The 23101-nt window shown below is 39.5% G+C and overlaps 1 protein-coding gene across 3 annotated transcripts; it reads left to right on the top strand.

Annotated features, from left to right (window-relative positions):
* The first annotated feature begins 6283 nt into the window (after positions 1–6283).
* LOC120554105 (ETS translocation variant 5-like) lies at positions 6284–18552 on the top strand. 3 transcript variants are annotated; one of them, XM_039792720.1, is made up of 14 exons: positions 6292–6402; positions 7205–7243; positions 8830–8895; positions 8996–9080; positions 9297–9344; positions 9592–9642; positions 12880–12988; positions 13110–13376; positions 14317–14594; positions 14746–14808; positions 15772–15840; positions 15985–16139; positions 16258–16359; positions 16928–18552. In XM_039792720.1, the coding sequence occupies exons 3-14, from the start codon at positions 8848–8850 to the stop codon at positions 17150–17152; spliced, it is 1500 nt and encodes a 499-aa protein (XP_039648654.1). In that variant the 5' UTR covers positions 6292–6402; positions 7205–7243; positions 8830–8847; the 3' UTR covers positions 17153–18552. The 3 variants fall into 3 exon arrangements, with proteins under 3 accessions (XP_039648653.1, XP_039648655.1, XP_039648654.1); XM_039792719.1 differs by lacking the exon at positions 7205–7243 and having other exon boundaries at positions 6284–6402; XM_039792721.1 differs by lacking the exon at positions 7205–7243 and having other exon boundaries at positions 6284–6402; positions 15988–16139.
* The last annotated feature ends 4549 nt before the right edge of the window (positions 18553–23101 follow it).

Below are 23101 nucleotides of genomic sequence, written 5' to 3' on the forward strand. Positions count from 1 at the left end.
GGATGCAGGCTTACAGTAAGAGCCACCTAGTGGTGCTAGAGCTTCATTACACAGGACAGAGCTTTCATGACAATCTGGACTCTGTGTGGGAGCTCATTAGGGAAATAAATAAATAGATATAAAGTTGGGGACAAACAACAACAACAAAAAAGCTTCACCGTAATAAGTCAACATTATTCATTATGATATCATTTAACAGTAGCTATGTAACTTAAATCAATCATAGCATGTATTACTTAAGTCTTTGTAAGTCAAAATCTGTTCTAAAAAGTCCTGATATTTAGAGCTAGTCAAAAACTGTTTAAGAGTTATAATATTTAGAATTAGGAGATGCTAACTTGTAATTATGACTCAAAGCTTTAAAATATTATGGCATCACCGTATCCCATTTGGTTTTCTTTTTCTTCTTCTCTCTCACCACTTGTTTGCACCACTTTGCATCATTGTTGTCTAAAACCTTAATGAATTGCAATAATATGTATTTTCAGAAGACAAGAAAAGATAATGCATTACATGTATTAAATGTTATTAATGTAAAGCATGAAGAGGAAAACGGACCGGAGACAAAGCTTGGATATGGCGGCAAAGAATTGGGTAAAGATAGAAGATTAGAGAATAGAATATGCAGTGACAAGATTCATTCTGAAGGAAACGATCAACAGTCATGTAAACACCAACGAGCAACTTTTGTTCCTCCTCTCATACGGAGTTCGAAGGCCTGTTCATCAGAACGGGCCTTCGAACTCCGCACATGTCGGGGGTGCCAGCAGCTCCCAGTCGACATGGCCGTGTATTTCCATTACCGTTGGACACTGCATGCAAGAGTTAGACTTAATTCCCTCCACAGAGTGCAAAGCGTTGGAAATTACATATTTCAAACTGTGCGCCACCTCCTGTGTCCACTCTGTGGATCTAGAGAACACACTATACGTCATGTTGATGTATATCGTATTGTTGTGTAAAACCTTAATGAATTGCAAAAGTATGTATTTCCAGAAGACAAAAAAGATTATACATTAGTATTCAGCATTACTTCCTTCCTTTGCATACCTGTCAAGTTTTGGATTTGAAAATAAGGGAAATTTTCCGGTGCCCACCGCGAGCAGTCCCACCCCCCCAACCAAGCTCCAGTATCCCTTACATTTTAAGACAGGTGTACAAGAAAGCTAAAATCACCACTTGGTGCAGAATGCTGAAAACATTTACAATTTATAACATTGCTTGTCTTTACATTTACATTTTATTTTCATTCCACACATTCTTTTCATTTCATATTGCTTTTCTTTACTCTTTTAGTGAGTTATTGTACAAATTTGTTGCAGACTTTGCATTCTTTAAGACTGTTTTGGAAGGAGTGTAGGCCTATTTGTGGGCAGGGCCAGAGTGGTTCATTTTACATGAGAGTAGAGCGCAGACAGTTCTGTTGTCTAACGTCTTCCTATTCTCTGGAACAATCTTTCGTACCATGCTAAACACCCTTTCTCAACTTGCATTGCTATGGGGAATGCATAGTAAAGCCTTCATAAGTTTTGGCAGCGCACCGTCTCTGTCGTAGTGTCCATCATCATCTGACCTCACACTCTAACCTCGCGACAACTGGCACCTACAGTACCTGTAGTAGGCTGCTGCAGGTGGCAGTTATCGCGAGGCTAGTGACAGAGCTCAGATTGGGAATGTTTTTGTTGTTTTTTACTCCGCTCGGGCCCGGGGTATTATTATTTTTTAATAACGCAGGTTAAAATACGGGAGATTTACGGGAAAATACTAATACGGGAGGAAAGAAAGGTAAAATACGGGACTTTCCCGGCCAAAACGGGATACTTGACAGGTATGTTCCTTTGATACACTGAGCTCCTCTCTCCTCTCTCTTTCCATCTGTGTGCATCCATGTCCCAGAAATGCTTGTTACTAACCTAGCTCTTGGGAGCTTATTCCCGGAGACCTTATGTTTTTTGTCGCCCAGTTTTCCTTGGATTAGGTTGGCACCTAAATCACGGTTGCAGCTGTCGCCGTGGTCCTGCTCCACGCCCTGCTACGCTCTGCAGTGCCCTGCTACGTCCTGCTACACCCTGCTACGTCCTGCTACACCCTGCTACGTCCTGTAACGCCCTGCAGTGCCCTGCTACACCATGAACTACTACAACGACTATTTTTAGTCATTCAATTATCTTTATTGTGACTATAATTGCCACTGTTCATCACACCCCCAACCGGCACCGTCAGACACCGCCTACCAAGAGCCTGGGTCTGTCCAAGGTTTCTCCCTAAAAGGAAGTTTTTCCTCACCACTGTCGCATTAAATGCTTGCTCTTCTACTGGAATTGTTGTGTCTTTGTAAATTATAGAGTGCGGTCTAGACCTACTCTATCTGTACAGTGTCTTGAGATAACTCTTGTTATGATTTGATACTATAAATAAAATTGAATTGAAATTGAATTGAATTACAGTTTTGAAAAAAGTCAGCAAGTAAAATGAACCCACCAAAAGAAGCAAGGAACAGAAGAAAGAACATCATAAACAACCTGCAGACACATTTGATAAGAAACTATAAGACTGCAGTGTGTCATTTCCTGATACAGGATATGTTAGATCATATCATGCTTGTTGATCTGCCAGAACGGATGAATAATAATCTGTGATGTGATGTGTACACGGTAGTAGACGTGTGATAGCCGAGTAAACAGGAGACGCTGCAAATCAGTAACAGAGCTGCTGAGCTCAGCTGATGTTTGAACTGGAACTTTTATCACACACAGATCTATTCTGGCATCCCCTTTTGCTGATCAAGCCATTTCTAAGAACACAAACAATCACTGCACCCTGCAAAAGAAAAAGAAAAAAGCGTCCACCTGAACAGGTCACTCGGTCTGAAGTCATCAAACAGGACTTTTATGTCTACTGTGCACGAACATTCTTTAACTTGCGTGTATGGAACAGTTTCTTTGCAAAGTCAAAAGTTAATAAAAGCATAATTTTTAGTGCATAGACAAAAAAAAGAACATAAAGAAGACTTAAATGCTGATTGAATCTGTATTTAATGGTTGTTGTCATCTACAGAGCTTTCTCAAGACAATACAGAGCTACAATAACTGCACTACCGGTTGTGTATGTGCATCACAATTGACATTCCTTAAATTATATAGTCTGGGATCATGCTCTTTAATTACAGCGTTCAAAAGGGGAGCATTGCATTGCATCGGGCCTGTTGCTGCTGCTGCTGCTGCTGACCTTTAAACTTTTTGTTAACTGTTATAAGTCATCATAACTGCAGTGATTTTATACTGTTGTTTTGCCTCAGATTTTCAAGAACCATCAGTTCTCAAAGAGGCACTGTACAAAAACTTCAATGCCGACCTCTGAATACACTAAATACCAGACTTAATACATAATCAGGCGGCAAGCTCTCTCTACAGTAAATGGTAATGAAGTGAAAAGAGATCAAAGTGGAATTAAAAGTGGAGAAACTGTTCTACCACCCACTGAGATGAATGGACTTTGAAGCAGTCATGTGTGGATGCTGGATTAAATCTGTCAAACATGCAGCAGCTACATAACTGCCTGTATGTCTCTGGTGGCTTGTGATGGCTTGGAAAAGGAAAGGAAGTACAGCATTTATACACCTCAACAAAAGCATCCTCACAAGATGTCATGCATAGTTTTTATAGGAGGGTAAGGTGCACTCATTGGCTTATCATTAGGTGAATATCCGGGCCCACAAAATGACTTCTAGTCCATGATGAACTGATGAAACATGGAAGGATAATGCAGCTTCTTTAGCCCATGTTCTTCTCAATCCCACTTAAAGTGAAGTATGATAAGTTAGTCTTATTTAGGGCTGCCACTAATGATAATTTTGAAAATCCATTAGTGCTCAATCGATTAATTGTTAAACATATTAAATGCCAGAAAATAGTGAACATCACATTTGAAAAGCTGGAAACTGATCATGTTTGGCATTTTGCTTGATAAATGATTTAAACTATTAATTAATGAATTATCAAAATAGTTGATGATTCATGCTCAAACGATCGACTTATTGATTGAACAACAAATTCTTTAAGCAGTACTCTTATGATGAGTTTATATAATAATAATAATGAATGGTATTATCCACAATAGTAGTACTAGTAGCAGTAATTGTTTAATTATAATGGCACAATATGTTATTTTAGGCATCTTGACTCTATATGTAGATGGAAATATATATTGCATTGCAAGTGTCTCCTTAATTGTCAGTTACTAATGTCACTGTGTTCCTTGTTATGCTATTATGCCAAATCATATTGAAAAGTACATATTTGGTAAACTACGACGAATAAGACAAATACGTTTTCCTTAATAAGTAATGAATATATATTAAACTGTATTATTGGATATATGAGTTGAAATCTTTATAGTGTATTCACGAACAAATAATTGTTATTTAATAGTAGCCTATATGGTAGTAATAGTAGTAAATTAAGTAATTACTACATATAATTCAGAGGTGGGTAGTAACGAGTTACATTTACTCCGTTACATTTACTTGAGTAAGTTTTTGAAAAAATTATACTTCTAGGAGTAGTTTTAAATCACTATACTTCTTACTTTTACTTGAGTAGATATGTGAAGAAGAAAATGTACTCTTACTCCGCTACATTAGGCTACAATGAGCTCGTTACTTTTATTTTTACCTCTTTGGTATTCTACGCGTCATTGTTTTTATCCCCGCGTACGCCTCATTTTAATGTTTTATTTTGACAGAGAGAGAGACTTCCGCTAGTTCAATCAACCCAGGGTTTCCCAATCTAGCGGCACGTGTTCACATAAAAGAGGTGATGTTTGCACAACACGACCAATAGCCACATATTTTACATAAGAAGAGCAAACTATAATTCTACATAAATATGAAGAACACAGACACGGTTTTAGCCTACAGGCAAAACGCAATACAGTCGCTGCTTCCTAAAACAGGATGACAGCTGGCAAAAAAAAAACAACTCTTATCAATATCACTTCCCCATCAGTCAGGCACAAGATCTGACCATAATTACACTTGTACTTTCCATAAACTGCCGTTGCTTTAGCCTTTTATTTCATTTGCAACCCTGGCAGAGGTAGCGATCGTGAGAGCAAATAAAAAAATATAAAAAACATAATTCAAACCGTAGTGCGCATTACACACGGCAAATATACCCATCAGGTAATGTTAACGGGGCTGTCGGTCTCTAAATGTTTTTTGTATGAGCGCACTCTCTCTCTCTCTCTCTCTCTCTCTCTCTCTCTCTCTCTCTCTCTCTCTCTCTCTCTCTCTCTCTCTCTCTCTCTCTTTCCGCGCACCGAGCTCCGCCTGATCTTCTAAGAACGGTGACGCCGTTATCAATGGAGTATTGTAGGCGGTGCTTTTACACCGGTTGATCTCTGATCTCCAACATAACCTGCTCCCGACCAGGTTAGGCGTCCAGCATGAGTTACCACGGCGATTGAACCCGATAACAAGTGATCCACCTTTGTGATTGAAAGCATGTTTACCTTAGTAAAAGTACCAAACAGCAGCTACATTACCTTGTTCTAGTTCTGCCTGCAGAGCCTGGTAAAAAAAAGTATAAAGGTTTGGAAATTTGTGTTACTTGTGCTTATGTATTATTATTTTATTGATTTTATTTTTTAAGTACTTGAATTTACCTGGATTATTTTAATTTAAACTATTTTGTAATTAATTAATTAATTAATTTAAATGTATTTAATTGATTGGATGAACTATAATTTGCCTAAATATGATTATTTTGTATTTTTGTCCGTCTGATTGAATGCTTGTGTTAAAAAAAAAATCAGACGTTACTCAACAGTTACTCAGTACTTGAGTAGTTTTTTCACCAAGTACTTTTTTACTCTTACTCAAGTAATTATTTGGATGACTACTTTTTACTTTTACTTGAGTCATATTATTCTGAAGTACTTTCTTGAGTACAATTTTTGGCTACTCTACCCACCTCTGCATATAATAATACATTAGTTAAACCATTCTGTTTATTTATTTCTATTTTTACGATTATTTTATTTGTTCATATACATGTAGAACTGAGAATTTAGTTCAGATTAATTTATTTACTTACTTACTAAATGGAATTGACGCTCTGGCACTTTAAGAGAGCTTTGGAGCCATGAATGAAACGCGGCCATTCATAAAAAACACAAGGGACGGATGTCAGAGCAGTCTTGAAGACGATTGGCTCGCCCTTTGACTGACTTTGTGTTCTAGCCAATGGGAGGGCAGCACAGGGATCGGGCTTTTAGATCCAGCGGTCAGAGCTCTTCATTGAGGAAAATCCACAGCCGAGTTTTGATACGAGGAGCTGCAGGGGATGTAGGGGGAGGAAGTCTGCGTTCATTTTCACACTGACAAGAATCTTCACGTATCAAGTGAGTCCTGCATTGTTATCATATCACTTTATAAAAACTAGCGTGCATACGTGGGCTTGTTTTTGCTTCGTTGTATTACATCAACGGCGTCGTCGCGTTGTTGTTTTTTTGCTGGCTGTGAGCAGATATGGGTTAAGAGGCGAACGCCATTTTCTGAAAATCAAAGGCAACATTGCGTCCATTTCCCCCGCATCTGTCAGCTCTGCAGCGCGGTATTTCCGTTTGCAGCAGCTGTCTTTACGGCCTGCTAGCATCAGTAGCAGCGTGTATCTTTCTCTCTGCTGTGGTAAATTTCTCAATGGTGAGCTGGTGTCTCTCTTCTTTCTCTCTCCCCACCCCCCTTGCGAGAGTCAAGTTTCACCTCATTGAGAAAAAAAAAAACAAGGTCCCACGATACGTGCTGGCCTCTCCCGTGTGTCACGCCAAACTCCATTCACAAATCTTTTATTTTAGTTTTTGTTCTGTTTATAGTCAACTGAATCATTTTATTTTGTGTTGGTTTCGTTTGAGCAAATTAACCAAACTTCCAATACCACAATTCTTCGAACAAAAGCAGTTGTAGCGAGGGCTGTTGTTTACTTACTGAAGCCCACTGCATTCATCATAAAAAAAAAAAAATTGAATTTTTGACTTGAATTTCGTATGTTGTAATCATCATCTAACAATTACGAGATAAAGCTATGAGTTAATTTACCTTTTTAGTATTTTTTAAATTGTACTGAATTTAGTTTGATTAACTTCTATAATATGCTTTTGAATGGGTTTTAATTGGTTAGAGCCTGACTTTGAAATCCCTTATCAGGTTTGGACCCATTTTTCTATCACCTATGCTAATGGAAAGGTTTGTAAAGTTACTAACTCATACTAAAGCCATAAAAACACTTTATTGAAGTAATTTTGTGAAGTATAGCCTACGTGATTTCTGATACAATTTTGTTAACAAAAATCAAAACAATAATTCAACCATAAAGTTAACTCTTGACCGTGGGAACTGTATGTGTGACAATCTGGACTGAAAGCCCCACTTACTAGTGTGTTGACACCTGAGCCAGCTCCATTCATCCATGAAAACTGTGAGATGTGGTCAAAAGCTCAGACAAAGATCTTTTTGAGTTGAGATTATTTTGTCACACAAAACAATGATTATGTTCTTAAACATGGTTTATCCTTTTTAAAGCCTTTATATAATTGACATATACATCAGTTGTGTAGTCATGTTCAGGAGAGTTCTGAAAATGGGGCACTATTCCATTTAATTGCCTTCCTATAAACCTGTTAAAACCACCTATTATTCAGCAGACTTCAACTAAGTGCATTAGGCTATGTCATGTTTGACCACTTGATAAAACTCCTTTTCTTGCTGTGGTGGTGTTTAAAAATAAATAAAAATGCCTGTGGATTTTGCGGCATTAAAACAAAGATTTATCCAAACTACATTAGAGATTAACAGTGCTGCCAGACTGAAGGAAAATGGATTATAGGGCTGCTCGAATATGGAAAAAATATTGAAGTCACGATTATTTAACACAATTACTCATTGGAGAAATGTTGCATTTATTGAAGTAAAAAAAAAAAAAAAAGAAGATCAATAGTGAAAGCACCTGGAACTGTGAGATTACCCTTCTTCATACTTTTCATTCAGAACACGAGACAAAATAAGAGTTAACGTGCAAAACATAATGTGCAAATGTTATGACCGGCTCACAGCCTACAACAAAATAGGGAGATGCGCAGTCAACTTAACAATAATGAAGTGGCATTTATGAAATAACAATGCAAGCAGGAAGGCGATGAGGTGTGGTTGTCAGTATCAGTGATAGATGACAGTACAGTGAAGAATGTGTGGAACATGAGGAGGAAATAACTAAACAGAATGAAATCCTAATGGTGCTCGGTCAAGGGAATGCTGCACACTGGTCCCGGGGCAGGTGGGGTCAAATGGCCTGGGAGGACTGGCCAGGTGCTCCCAGGCTCAGATCCGCCACAGCGAAATAATCGTTTTTCTTGATTATTTTGTTTTTAAAGATCATTAGGAGCCAAAATTGCAATCGTGATAAAATGTTTCGTTAATTGCACAGACCTAATGGACTATACAGCTGCTTTTCTGTTTATCTCAACTAGCATCACCTATTCAGACGTCTTTGAAGAGCAGTTCCTCCTGCAGCTTGTATGCATGTCAGATTTAAGTTACAGGATGTTGCATAACCCTGTCCTTGATGATAAAGCTTTTATAGTCCCTGTAAATCTCGCTGTGGCGTCAGTATGTCAGCAAAATGCAAAGATACATGAAAAAGATGATAGTTATATAGTAGTAGTAGTAGTAGTAGTAGTAGTAGTAGTAGTAGTAGTAGTAGTAGTAGTAGCAGCCAATGCATTGTGCATCTAATATATTGTGCTCATCTGTCCTCCCACCCCTCCTTATTGCAGGGTGAAGACTTCTGCAACATGGACGGCTTTTATGACCAGCAGGTCCCTTTCGTGGTCCCAGAGAGCGTGAGTTTTTCACCCTGTGCAGAAAGCCGATCGACGACTGATTTTGCATTTAGGGTTTACGATTTATGTTCACTAAACAGTTTTGTTGTCAAACTCCTAGAAATGTCACGCAGAGGGAGCAGAGAGATGTCTCAGCGACCGGAAAAGGAAGTTCATGGACACAGAGCTGGCTCAGGACACAGAAGGTAGGCTCATCATGGCGTCATGGCCACATGGAAAAGGGTTTACTGTGTTGGTATTTACTGGTTACCTGGAAGAGTGAAATGGTTGTCTGGGAGAGTTTTTGGAAAGTAACTTGGTTACAATATAAAAGTTATTTCACTAAGGAAAGTAATACTGACTACGCATATTGTTACGTATATTTTAATATATAATATATATAATTCATCACTGTCTTGCAGAGCTCTTTCAAGATCTGATCCAGCTCCAGGAAATATGGATCGCAGAAGGTGAGACCTGCAAGCGTCATGACACAAAATGCACAAATTGACTATTACACACTGTGCATGCACTTCTCTGATTTTAAAGCAGTGTGCTCATGCCCCTTCCACAGAGAGTATTAATGGGGAAATGTAGCAAATAACTAACTAAAGCAGAGAAATCTAAAGCACTCAATACTGTATTAATATTGTATGAAGAATTTAGTAAATGTGATAAGAAGGGTCTTTTAACATCCTGTCTTTTCCCCTCCGACAGCTCAGGTTCCTGATGACGAGCAATTTGTCCCAGATTTCCAGTCCAATAACTGTGAGTAGCTGCTCCTCCTCGAATATTTATAGAGGGGGCTCGGAGTTGTAAAACAGCGAACAAGGAACTAAATTAGCCTAAGGCTAACTCTGGTGCAATGCATTAAATGATTACATTTATGTTTTAAATTGCACACTGTCACTTACAAATACAATTGAAATTGAATTAAAGGTCCCATGACATGGTGCTCTTTGGATGCTTTTATATAGACCTTAGTGGTCCCCTAATACTGTATCTGAAGTCTCTTTCCCGAAATTCAGCTTTGGTGCAGAACTACAGCCACTAGAGCCAGTCCTACAATATAATATAATAATATTAGTATGTGCCATTTCTGTGTCTGAAGCTATTGAGGAGGAGAGTGGGAGTGGCAAGGTGGAGGGTGGGGGTGTGGCCTTGACCAACTGCCACTTTTCTCGTTTGAAAGCCATGATGTCTCTCTCTCATGGGTTGGCCAAATTCTCTGGGCGGGCAAAGCAGAGAAAGGGGAGGTAACCTTGCTTGTTATGACCTCATAACAAGCAGATTCCAAAACGGCTCATCTGAGCTTTCATTTTCTCAAAGGCAGAGCAGGATACCCAGGGCTCGGTTTACACCTATCACCATTTCTAGCCACTGGGGGACCATAGGCAGGCTGGGGGAACTCATATTAATGTTAAAAAACCTCATAAAGTGAAATTTTCATGCCATGGGACCTTTTAAAGCATTTAGTAGAATAACACGCTTTATTTATGCCTCGACACGTGGAAATAGCCCCAAACATTTGCTCTACTTAGACCTGTTTGAGTGACTTTTTCCTGAAAACTCCAGCACCTAGCTGATTATGGAAATTACTAAGACTAAGAAAAGATGACGCTATACATTTGTAAGCTTTAAAACAAAAACAAAAAGATTTATCAATAAGTAGTCTCTCATTGTCAGATCTTACTCCATGAGTAAGGTCTGGCTACACCACACACAGCCTATATCCTCGATGTTCCACTTCCAGGATTGCTCTGTTGCCGCCCGAAATTCCGCCGGATTTCGCTCAATTAGCCCGGATATCCGTTGCCTTGGGCTTCCTTTGTGTTGGCGTTCTAACCTTGGGTGGATTTCTGATGACTATGGTTAACTGCTCCTCAGATCTCTGCAGGGTAAATCCAGACAGCTAGCTAGACTATCTGTCCAATCGGAGTATTCTGTTGCACGACTAAAACAACTTTTGAACGTAGGCCTACACATGTTGCACCAAAACAAGTTCCTCCCCGAAGTGATTTTGCAGCGGCACTGTGGCTCCATACAGCGGTTTGCGCCGCCCAAGACAATTGTGATTGGTTTAAAGAAATGCCAATAAATCAGAGCACATTTTTCTCCCATCCCGGAATTCTGTGGGGACTAGCCAGACCGTCCTCCGCAGCGCCGCGGTGTAGGAAGATCTGGCCAAGCAAGACTACATCAACACATACATTTGGCGAAAGGAGCGAGAAAACACTCTCTTATTTGCATTTCTTTTAACCAATCCAAATCGTCTTGGAAAGAGCTAGGCTCCGGACGCAGCTCTGCAAATAGTCCCAGCAAGGAAGCAAGCATTTGCAACCCACAATAGAAAAAGCCACATAAAAAAACTTAAATGAAGTTAACTGTTCACACAGTACAGTAACGTGTGAAGAAAGAACAAAGCAGGCCTGCCTTATTGCACAATTAAAATTTTCATCAAAACTTGCCATTTTCAGCATCTAGCTTGGTGGCTCCGGAGGTTGTTGTCGGTTTCCGTGGCGAATGGACTCTGAGAACGGTAACCCACAAATACCAGAAGTGGAATGGCACAGTCTGACATTGTACTTGCAATGTACAGTACTTCCGGTGCACCAGACTAATCCATAAATAAAGTAGCAATACTACACAAATACTCATATGTTTAGGATGTATAATCCGTATAGTAACCAGTAACTATAGCTGTCAGATAAATGTAGTAAAGTACAATATTCCCTTTCTGCTGTAGTAACAGTATAAAGTTGCATAAAATGGAAGTACTCAAGTAAAGTACAAGTACCTCCAAATTGTACATTGTTGAGGCTTTGTGCAGTTTTTCTTCCAGATAAAGATTTTATTGTGTTTATGGAGTTACAGTATATGACCCTCACACCAGCCAACAGTGGATCTGTGCCAATTAGATGATGGTAATCATGTGGTGCAGGTAATGGTACCTTTTTTTTAAATAATGATGTCACAGATAAGACCTGGGGAAATGGAACATTTACTGCCACTGCCAAACACGTACTGCATGTATTTATTGCTGCTCGATAGCTTGCCTCAACTCAACGACTCCGGGTCCGGAAAATAAATCTGACAGCGATTGCGCTGTGGATGGAAACCTCGCCGCTGAGATCAGATAGGAGGCTTTCCTTCTTTTCTGCTCAAACACAAAACTACATCTCTAAAAATAAGACACCGAAGACATCGCTGTGTCACTTAAAAATGTTTGTTTGACAAGAAACTGTCACAGGAGTTAATTTTACTTTTTCAGATGGTAGCTCCTCCTTAGGTATTCTGTAACAACCAGGCTTAGTCCAGCTGTTCACGTTTGTAATTTCTTTAAGACAGTTGTTGAAATTGTTGACAGTATTTTTGTCGGTTAACCAGGACCTTTTTTTTTTTTTTTCTGTGGCTTTGAGCTCACACAAAAAAACACAATTCTGTTCACTTACATTGTATTGAAGTAGTGGCAGAAGTCTCTTTAATAAATATCTAAAAACCTTAGCACATAAAAAATAAATAACACATCATATTTATATAATAATATCTAAATATATAATATTTGATACTCTCTTAAGTCTTTTTTGTTAGTATAATCTAATACCATTTCATCTTCTAAATTCTATTGTATTGTTATACTGCCTACTTAACAGTATATATATATTTTTTTATATTTCTTACTCTCCTTCCTTTTTTTATTCTTTATATGTTAAGTGAGTGTTGTAGTTTGAGAGCAAAGATTAACCGGAGTCCAATTCCTTGTTTGTTTGCGCAAACCTGGCCAAGAAAGCTGATTGTGATTCTGAAAACAAAGTATAAATTTGTGTGTGTGTGTGTGTGTGTGTGTGTGTGTGTGTGTGTGTGTGTGTGTGTGTGTGTGTGTGTGTGTGTGTGTGTGTGTGTGTGTGTGTGTGTGTGTGTGTGTGTGTGTGTGTGTGTGTGTGTGTGTGTGTGTGTGTGTGTGTGTGTGTGTGTGTGTGTGTGTGTGTGTGTGTGTGTGTGTAGTGATGTTTCATGGACCGCCTGCCAGCAAAGTGAAGAGAGAGCCCAGTCCGTCAAAAGACCTGTCTCCCTGCAGAACGCCTCACGCTGACATGTGCCTTTATAGTTACAGGTACAAAATGACTGTTGTAGGCCAGTGTGTTGTATGATTTTTTATTTTTTTTTTAATCATAAATATATGCATATCATGCAGACGTTTAAGATTACAGCTGCTTCCTGTTTTCTCTCCTCAGTGCCTGTGACAACAAGCCAGCTGGGCTCAAAGCTCTGACTCCAGCCTCCACACCCGTACAGTGCGGCTCCGCCCATCCTGCAGGACCTCCACCCGTACAGAGGCAGTTGCAGCCGTCTGCCCCCCAGCTGACCAATAACTGCCCCCCGGGCCACGCTCCTGGCCCGAGCCCCTCCCACCACCGCATCCTCCCACAGCCCAACCAAAGCCAGCAGTTTGCTCTGCCTCCTGTCAGCTGCCCCGCTGCATCTTTTAGCACAGAACCAAGGTGAGTTCAAAAGTTAATAATGGAGCATTTTTAGACCTTTTTTATTTTTCATCGGACATATGAAGACATGAAAGGGGGGAGAGAGAGGGGGAATGACATGCAGCAAAGGGCCGCAGGTCGGAGTCGAAACCTGTGTGCCTGCTCTACCCACTGAGCCAACCAGGCCACAAAAGTTAATACTTTTTATTTAACCAGTCAGGAGTAAAAGCCAGGTAGCAGCACAAATAATATGGTATCAGACATAAAACACATTTTCTAACAATTTCAAATGGAGACAAAACGCTGATATTAAGATAGATGAAAGATATTAAACATTTGAAACATCTACAGCCAGATGTGCTGGATTCCAAGTCATTTTAGAATCGCTTCGAATGCGTCCAATGAAACCAGCTCCCAAAGATTGGTGTGGTTTTGTAACTGATTCCAAGCCGAGGGAGCACCATACTTACACGCCCTTATTCCCAGTTCAGTACGGACATCAGGGAACGTTTAGATGGAATAACTTCCCATACTTTATTGTAGGATGTACACCCGAAGGTAAGAACAGCCTCACAAATAAGAGCATGCCAATGGTTAAGTCTACTCATACAAGGCCAAGCAGACACTGAACAATGCTGAGTCAGGGCTATGAGATTTGTGATAAATGTCAGTGCTCCATGGCAGACCGTATCCAGCATGTACAAACAACATCGCCGTAATCCAGCACAGACCCAAAGGTGGCAGCAACCAGTCTCTCTTTGGCCTCAGGAGGAAAAGCAAGTTTCTGAAATAAAAACCCAATTTCAACTTCAATTTTTTTTCACCACTTACTGAATGCGAGGCTTAACTGAGAGAGAATAATCAATGATTATTCCAAGATACGCGGTTTAATAGCATTTTAAGCTGGAAACGAAGCAAGTTCAAATCCTGAAAGCTCCTCTGGCGTTCTTCCACGCTGCAGGTTCCAGCGGCAGCTGTCGGAGCCCTGCTTGTCTTTCCTCCCTCCGGAGAAAGCGGTCAACACGCCGTACCAACCCTCGAGCCGCGATGGGCGCCCGCCGTATCAGCGCCACCTTTCGGAGCCCCTGGTTCCCAACGGGCCCAGAAGCTTCAAACAGGAGCTGGTGGATCCACGATACCCAGAGCCGGGGCCGCCTGGTCCAGGTCTGGCCCGGCCCCAGACCGCCTTCAGCCATGTCTCCATCAAACAAGAGCCAAGAGACTTTGGCTTTGACTCAGGTGAGGGTGTCATCTTGCTACGTCTACGCACAATTGCTACATTTTTGAATGTGCAAAACCTAATTAACACGGCTCTGACAGGAACAGTTTTAAATGGCAGTGTTTTAGTAGTGATTCAGAGACCAGAAAGCATGCTTTGTGTGTCTTCCAGAAGTTCAAACCTGCCAGTCGTCGTTTGGGAAGTCTTCAGTCTTGTACCAGAATAACAGTGTTGGTAAGTTTGTGTGTTGGCTTTTAAAATAAGTTCTTGTTGCATTACAAGAGAGAAAGAGAAAGCTCACATGTCACTTTGTAGATTTTATTTATTTTTTTGTCATTTTTCTTTTTACTTTATTGTATTATTATTATTATTATTATTATTATTCAATTTATGTTTACGTTTTGTCATTATACATTAGAGCCCGACAGATAAAGGATTTTTAAGGCCGATATCGATACAAATATTTGGTGATTTAAAAACTCTGATATTCCGATATATATCAGAATATTATATATATATATATATATATATATATATATATATATATATATATATATATATATATATATATATATATATATATATATATATATATATATATATATATAATAAAAAATTATATTATATATATATATATATATATATATATATATATATAAAAATTTTTTTTTTAAATCCAGAAACGCATAACAAAACAAACAGATTTCCCTAACATTAGTTATTTATGAGTCCTCACTAAAATAATATAATAATGCAGCTTAAAAATAAACTTGTTTTATTGTCACAAGGGAACATCAAAATATGAGTTCTGATAAATAGAATGTATAAAAATACCAACTTAAGATGAAACTTAAAGTCCTTTTGAACAAAAACACAATAACAAAACAAAAGAAATCAAAGCGTGTTGCCAACAGGGAGGCTGTAGAGCGCCCTCTGGTGGACAAACTATACAACGCCAGCACTCAGAACATGGTTGAAGGGGGTTTTGTCCGTTTTTATTTTTTATTTTTTTAAGATACCGATAGTTTGGAAAATGGGCATTGGTCTTGGTCCATTCAAAGCTCTTTCTTATGGATCTTCAACTCGTTTGTAATTTTATCAAAATGTTCAATACAGTTTAAATGATAAGAAAAAATAAGTTCTTTCACAGTAGAACAAATGTAAAATGTCCTAATATAAAATTTTTACGCCCCGCAGGGTTTGGTCCTGACAGAGAGCCACGTTTGTACTATGATGACACTTGCGTTGTGCCAGACAGACTGGAAGGTAAGACAGAATTTGAACTTTTAAAAAAGTATTTCTAATTACTACTGCTGCTGATGATCTGGAAGGAATAGACCTAATAATGACTATTGTGGTGCCCCGAAATAGCGAGAGGTGTACTTATTGTTTCCTGTTGGACTCTGTAAGCAGGTAAAGTGAAGCAGGAGGGTTTGCCGTACCAGCGCCGCGGCTCCCTGCAGCTCTGGCAGTTCCTGCTCACGCTGCTGGACAACCCGGCCAACGGGCATCTGATCGTCTGGACGGGACGCAACATGGAGTTCAAACTCATCGATCCTGAGGAGGTCAGTCGTCGGCGAACACCACACGGGGCATACTGTTAGAAAGGCTTGAATATTATTCAGCTGGATGTTTTATTGCTTTTTTTTAATATATTTTTTTAATTTTTTGTTGTTGTGTCAGGTGGCTCGGCTCTGGGGGCTCCAAAAGAACCGACCGGCCATGAACTACGACAAGCTGAGCCGCTCGCTGAGGTACTACTACGAGAAGGGCATCATGCAGAAGGTAAAGGCAGGTTTCACTTCTCTCCTCCAGTACTCCATTCAATTCAATTTTATTTATAGTATCAAATCATAACAAGAGTTATCTCAAGACACATGTATGTACAGATAGAGTAGGTCTAGACCACGCTCTACGTCATACAAAGACCCAACAATTCCAGTAATTCCCCCAAGAGCAAGCATTTAGTACGACCGTGGCGAGGAAAAACTCAATTTTAGGGAGAAACCTGGGACAGACCCAGGCTCTTGGTAGGCGGTGTCTGACGGTGCCGGTTGGGGGGGTGATGAACAGTGGCGATTATAGTCATAATAAAGATAATGGAACAGTGACTAGAAATAGTAGTTGTAGTAGTTCATGGTGTACTGCAGGGCGTTACAGGACGTAGAACTCTTACGCTAACCCATTTATTATGAAGCAAAAGTTGGGTTTAGGGTTGTCCTTATCAGAACATTGTCGTATTACACGATCACATCTGAGTTCATTTAATAAAAAATGTTTTTTAAATGGTCATCTTTTAATCGTCCAGTGAACATCATTCATTTGTCCCACCTCTGATTGGCTGCTCCTGCAGGTGGCTGGGGAAAGGTACGTCTACAAGTTTGTATGCAACCCCGAGGCGCTTTTCTCCATGGCTTTCCCAGACAACCAGAGGCCGAGTCTGAAGGCCGACCCGGACGCCGTCCCGGCTCCGTGCGAGGAGGACGGCGCCCCCCCGCCGAGCTACGAGGACGAGGGTCCGTACCTGGCCGAAGGAGCGGAGCAGGGAATGGCTTTCCTTGACAGCTACCCGTTCTAGACTCCACAGCCTGGCAGCTGGAGGGAACAGGAGGTATTTTACAGGAGGAACCTGAATTACTGAGCAGTGTTTTTGAGATTACCAACACGTATACCCCACGTTGTGTTTGCCACAGAAAATTTGAATTCATCAGAGAATCTGTCATCGAAAAGAAATGTCTCTTTTGCCAAAAAAGCTTTGGTTGCAAAATGATGATTAGGCTTGGAGCTTGAATGCAACTCTTTGTCTGAAACTATTGTAGTTCTGATTTGGTTTTATTTGATTCAATGGCTTGGGGCCAAAAAAAAACCACAGAAGAATTTGGAGATTTCCAGAATAAAGTTGTAATACTTTGAAGAAAGAATAGTAACATTAAAAGATGAAATTGTGATTTTTTTCTTTTTTTTTTTTTTTTTTTACGGGGGGGGGGAAAGAGTCCTACAATAACTTGTAACTCACTGTTTCAGGAAAAACGTACTTTGAAACACGAGCTACAAGGCGAATGCATTTTACAATTCAAATGTTTCTCGTGCGGCTGTATTCTCAAAATAGTACAGCTTTAAATTACGATTTTACGCTCATAGCGTTTTTCTCAATATTTAATATTTCTCCTCGTCGCAGGGACCCTACAACCTGCTCGGTTGTAGTTTTGTAGCATGGCGTAGCGTATATGAACTCTGGGATCTGTATTTCAACCAAAAAGCATCTCAAAACCATGGGCACTCCTTAACTGATTTACTTCTAATTGTGATTTTTGGGTAAACCTTATACTGCTTGAAAGGGACACACTTGTATTTTCCAGATGTTATAGTCCTCCTATAAACATGTATATTGAAATGTCTTTTGTGTACTTTTTCTTGTTTTCAAAGCTAATATTTTTGGCATTATATTGACTTGTAATTTTTCCTAAACTGTTTTATGACAAAGGTACTGCTACTATTTTTCTGTAATCCTGCCACTACAATGCTAATAATAATAATAATAATAATAATAATAATAAGCATGGACTTTCTTAAAACCGACTCCCCAGTTATTGTACTGAGATAGTTTTCTGCATTTTGTATAGTTGATTTGCTTCGATGTCTAGAAAATGTGTATAATTATATATGAATATATTTTTGCAAAAGGCTGCATTTGCTTGACGTTGTACTATGAGCCGCAGAGTTGAGCTTAGCCTGCTAATGTATTGCATCCACTCCAGCATCTCCAAGATGGATGACTTCCAGCCTTTGGGTCCTGCAGAACGAAATGGCTGTAATGTAATGCTATATTTTGCTATATGATCACATGGTGGTTTAAGTGGAGGTGGTGTATGTGGAGGCTGGAGAAAGATACTGACACTGGTGTGATGTCTGCCCTGAGATACTGTATGTGTGCCTTCTGTTATCTTTACTGATACAATAAACTATTTTACTCTTTTATTTTGCCTCACTTGTAGATCATTTTAAAAGATTTTTTTTGTTAAAGCTCTGTCTCCAGTGAAGCAGCAGCAGCTGTTTGTAAAGAGAAGTGTAAAAGCTTGGTATTCCCAGGCAGTCTCCCATCCAAGGCCTACTGATCTCCAGGGCTGGGATGTAACTCAGGTTTACTCAGATACTGTACTTGAGTACACATTTTCTTTCAGTTTTCCTCTGCAGTAAACATTTGTCCTTACAGACAATATCCAATCAGTCCCAAATGATATCCTGCAAAAACAATGTCCTCAGTTCCTGTAATCCTTTCAGCAGATTTCTAAGTGACCGTTCCATGTTTGTTGGCTCCAATGGAAGCACAGGACGGACAGCCTCTCATTTCCAAGCGTGACTCTCCCCTCAAACCGCATATACAATGATTTGACGCTTTGTTTTGTTGGTTCTTACCATTTTAAATGCATCATGACTATCTGACATGTTAATACTTTGTCTGTTGTTTCAACTGCTGCATAATAAACCCCTACACATCTTACTTTGGTGATTTCCTTGGGGTCAACATATACACTTTAACCACTGCTATAACTATATTTACACAAAGGAGGAAAGTTGTTTTTGTCATTTCGTATGGCATTTGTTTTATTTACTTACAATTTTACCAGTACATCAGAAGCACCTTAGTCCTTTCACTAATTTCTTGCAAAGAAACGTGTCTTTGTTCTGCAGAGCTCATCTGTCGGGATGATGACCCATGACCTGCGTTTCCTCAAACCAGAGTTCTATCACACTGAGCTCTCTCCTCCAAAACTAAAAGCCTTTTCCGTAATTTCGTGCTGGGAGGTTGGTCGGGTGGCGCGGAGAGTGTGCGATAATAGTACCCTTCCAAGCGCGTTGTCAGGTTCAAGACCTGCTCGCTGCCAGTGTATGTGCAAACACTTAAGATAGGACACACACAGGAATAGACAAATACAAAGTGTGAACAACAAATAACAGTACCAACAGCTGATATGTCAGCTTCAGGAATAGCTCACTGAGATAAGCTACTGACTTCAACTCTGAAATATGAACAATAAATACAACTTCCAACCAGGCTGGACTATCAGATCAGTAGCTCAGTGTGATAGAACGCTGGTTGGAAGAACACAGTGGTTGTGGGTTCAAGACTCGTGAGGAGCGCACCTTATGATGAGGTTCATAACCCAGGAATAGGAGGTCCTTCATCCAGGAGACTGGGGTTTCTGTCCCATGTGTCATGGACAGTACTTTCCAAAACCCAACTGTCCTTGGCTCCTTAAGGATGCCAAGGACAGTTGGGATTAGGAAAGTACTTAACCATGACACGTGGGACACAAACCCTGGTCTCCTGGGTGCAAGGCTGGAGATGTACTTATGACACTTAGAGAAAAAAATTCATTGTTGCAGTCGGCAAAAGGACCGTTTATGACAGTTGGTGTCACCATTGTGACTTAAGAATGCATTTAATTTGTTTGTTATTGTCACCATTGTGACTGATAAAGACTGCATTTCATTTGTTTGTTCGGTGGAATGGGGGTAAGTATGTTTATGTTAATTTGCTCTCACTCACACACACATAAACACACACTTACACACACAAACACCACCATATGAACGTGCAGGTACAGACATGCACACACAGACGCATACACACGTGTGCATGCACGTACACTCCCCACATTCACACATATTTTATTGTTGCAGCCATTCATTTAAAATAAAACTGTTGTTGTGGCATATCACTTGACTAGCCTTAGTTTTTGTTAATTTTGTCTACCTGTTACAACTTACCCCAGTATGTGTTACAACCTACCCCAGTAGTGGGGTAGGTTGTAACAAAGGACCACCTTGTATTTGTCATCATCTCACAAAGTCTGTAATATAGCTGAAGAAATTTAAATTGTTGCCGTTTGTAGTAGACAAATGTTGGTACTTTGCCTAAAAGTTTTGACAAGACTTTGACACAAAGTGCAACTTGTTCCAATGTGTAACCTTCCCAGTTAGTCTTTTTTATTTATTTATTAGCTTATTATGTGTATTTCACATGCAGGACTTTTAATGCATCAAATTCAAAAGGCCCTTTTTTACAGCCAAATCATAACTTAGAGTTGGTATCGCATACATCAGATATGAAGGATGATTTAAGCATTTCCACCACCTATTATGATTCTGATTTGTAGTGACTATACACACACATAATGTGCATTGTACACTGTACTTATTCTCAGAGCTGAGTCAAACGGTGTTTGCAAATTTTCTTTTCCATCAATCCATCATCACATGACAGTTTCAAACTACTATTTGACCAAGGTCTGTGTATTGTATTAATCTCTTTGTGTGTGTTGGTGTTGTGTGGCCATTTGTGGGGCTTTTTCCATGTTGGTAAAAAATGGGTGTCTGAAAGATGGTCGTCTTATTTGAGATGACGTTGGTATTTTGGTCAAAGTTGTAGTTATAGAGATGGGTGACCCTGTCGTGTGTACCTTAGTTTTAGTAAGGGACATCTCTCTCTTTCTCTCTCTCTTTCTCTCTTTCTATCTCTCTCTCTCTGGCCCTTTTCATTTGGGTCAACTCTGGCATCTGCTACAGACAGAGGACATTTGGACATCAGAACAAAACATGTATGTATTGTAAATATATTTAAGACTCCCCCCGCTGGGCTTTTGGCTAACAGCGTCAACTGTTGAATCCATGCTAGACAGAGAAAATCCTTGTTTGATACAAATTGTATCATTAACTAAGTCGCTGATGTTATATACAGTACATGGACTTGTTGATCAGTATCTAACACTCTTGATGTATTGCTATATGATGAAATGCATTGACAACAGTTCTGTTCCAAACGAGATGTTCCAACTCTTAATCTTGTGGAAATTGCTTTTGAGACAATTATTTCAAATATGTTATGAAACAAGAGGAGTTCTGCCTACTATGTTTAGGTATCACAACTTCTTTATCTGTGCTTTTGGGTTTTAAAGCTGGCTTATTTTCTAAAGGAGCTCCAATTCAATCATGTGAGAAATATATGCTTTGGTTTACTTGTTAAATGACCATTTGAAAACAAAAGTGTGTTTTATCACAGTTAGGGTTGGGGTCAGTTCATTTCAAGCTTTTTTTAGCCTCTTTATTAAGTCCTTTTAAAGTAACATTAGGCCTATACAACGTTATGCTTGGAATAATAGATAATTTATGTTTTATCATTAACTTCTCTATTGTTTCTATTAAATCATGAATTAAGTGAACAAACCCCAACCATGTTTAATAAGTAAAGTTTTATATTTGGGCCAGTCTCATATCCCATGGTGGCCATTTTTAATGTCTGTAACACTCTACCAAAGCTCTACCTGGACTGTTGGCAAATGTATAAGACCATGTTTGCCTTTACAAAAAGATGAGGTCTTCATAGAACCAGAACTGATCCAGTCCGTAAAAAGATCTCGAGAATAACAACTGCTCAAATGTGGACAGACATTTAGCTAGCTAACTGGAATGGGAAGTGTTTTTGTGTATTTTTAAGGACAAAAATCTTTAAATATCTTTGTGCACAGTGCATTACAGGGCGGTAGTTTGAAGAAGGATTTTAATTTCTCCACACACAGGAGGCTCCCTGAGCACTTACGAAGCTTATGCCAACATGTCCTTGTGTAATTGTACACCTGACCAGTTCAGATGTAACATATGCTGGGATGGCCCAAAAATTGAAATTCATGCAAACGTTGCACTTATATTAGTAGGGCGTTATATATTCTGAATGCAGCATTAGCCTATCTTTGACTAGCTTAGGTGTACTTGATCAGGTAGAGCCCAACCAGAGTGTAACGCAAGTTCAAAATGGCCACAAAGGAATTAAAGTCTACAGAGTGAGCAGTTCATTACAAGCCAGCTACATAAAGCCCACAGGTTTCTTTCCTGTCCAACGTGTCACATTGTACAAATAATGAATAATTGTACAATGACGTGCTGTTGACGAGAGAGAACCTTTGTGTGTATTGAAGAAGCGCCTTCTCTCTGGCCTCCTGGCACTGTGTGTCAGTGTGGCACCTGAGTGTGGGCCAAAAGTAATGCCTCTTCATGGCATTGTGATTATGACACATCCAATACTCTGAACTATGTTCAGCTAACTGTTATGCATTGATTTGTTTTGGTTTCTGCATGATTCCTTGTGTTTAATTAAGCTGTGTTTCTGTCCTGGAAGCGTTGTCCTGATGTTACTGTGAGATGATTGTAGCTGTTGAGATGCCTCTAGGCTTACTTCCATAGAAAACGGTCTTGTTTTTCTGTTTTGTTTTCTTTACAATATAAAGTCAAGAGGAAATGCTATTTGTTTTCTGTAAGGCTTGAAATTTCAGGATCAGGAAGAATATTTTGGAATGCATCCCAAATTTGCTTTATGACATACATTTTATGACAAACATTGTTTTCTTTGGAAGTGCACTTGGCCATAGGTAGCGATAATGGAAATGATTATAAGTTGACTTCTGTGCTGCAGATATTGAAATGCTATACAGGCCACAACACTGATAGAATGAAAATCCTGTTTCAAATT

The sequence above is a fragment of the Perca fluviatilis genome, chromosome 24 (genome assembly GCF_010015445.1).
Source record: "Perca fluviatilis chromosome 24, GENO_Pfluv_1.0, whole genome shotgun sequence".
In the NCBI taxonomy this organism is placed as follows: domain Eukaryota; kingdom Metazoa; phylum Chordata; class Actinopteri; order Perciformes; family Percidae; genus Perca; species Perca fluviatilis.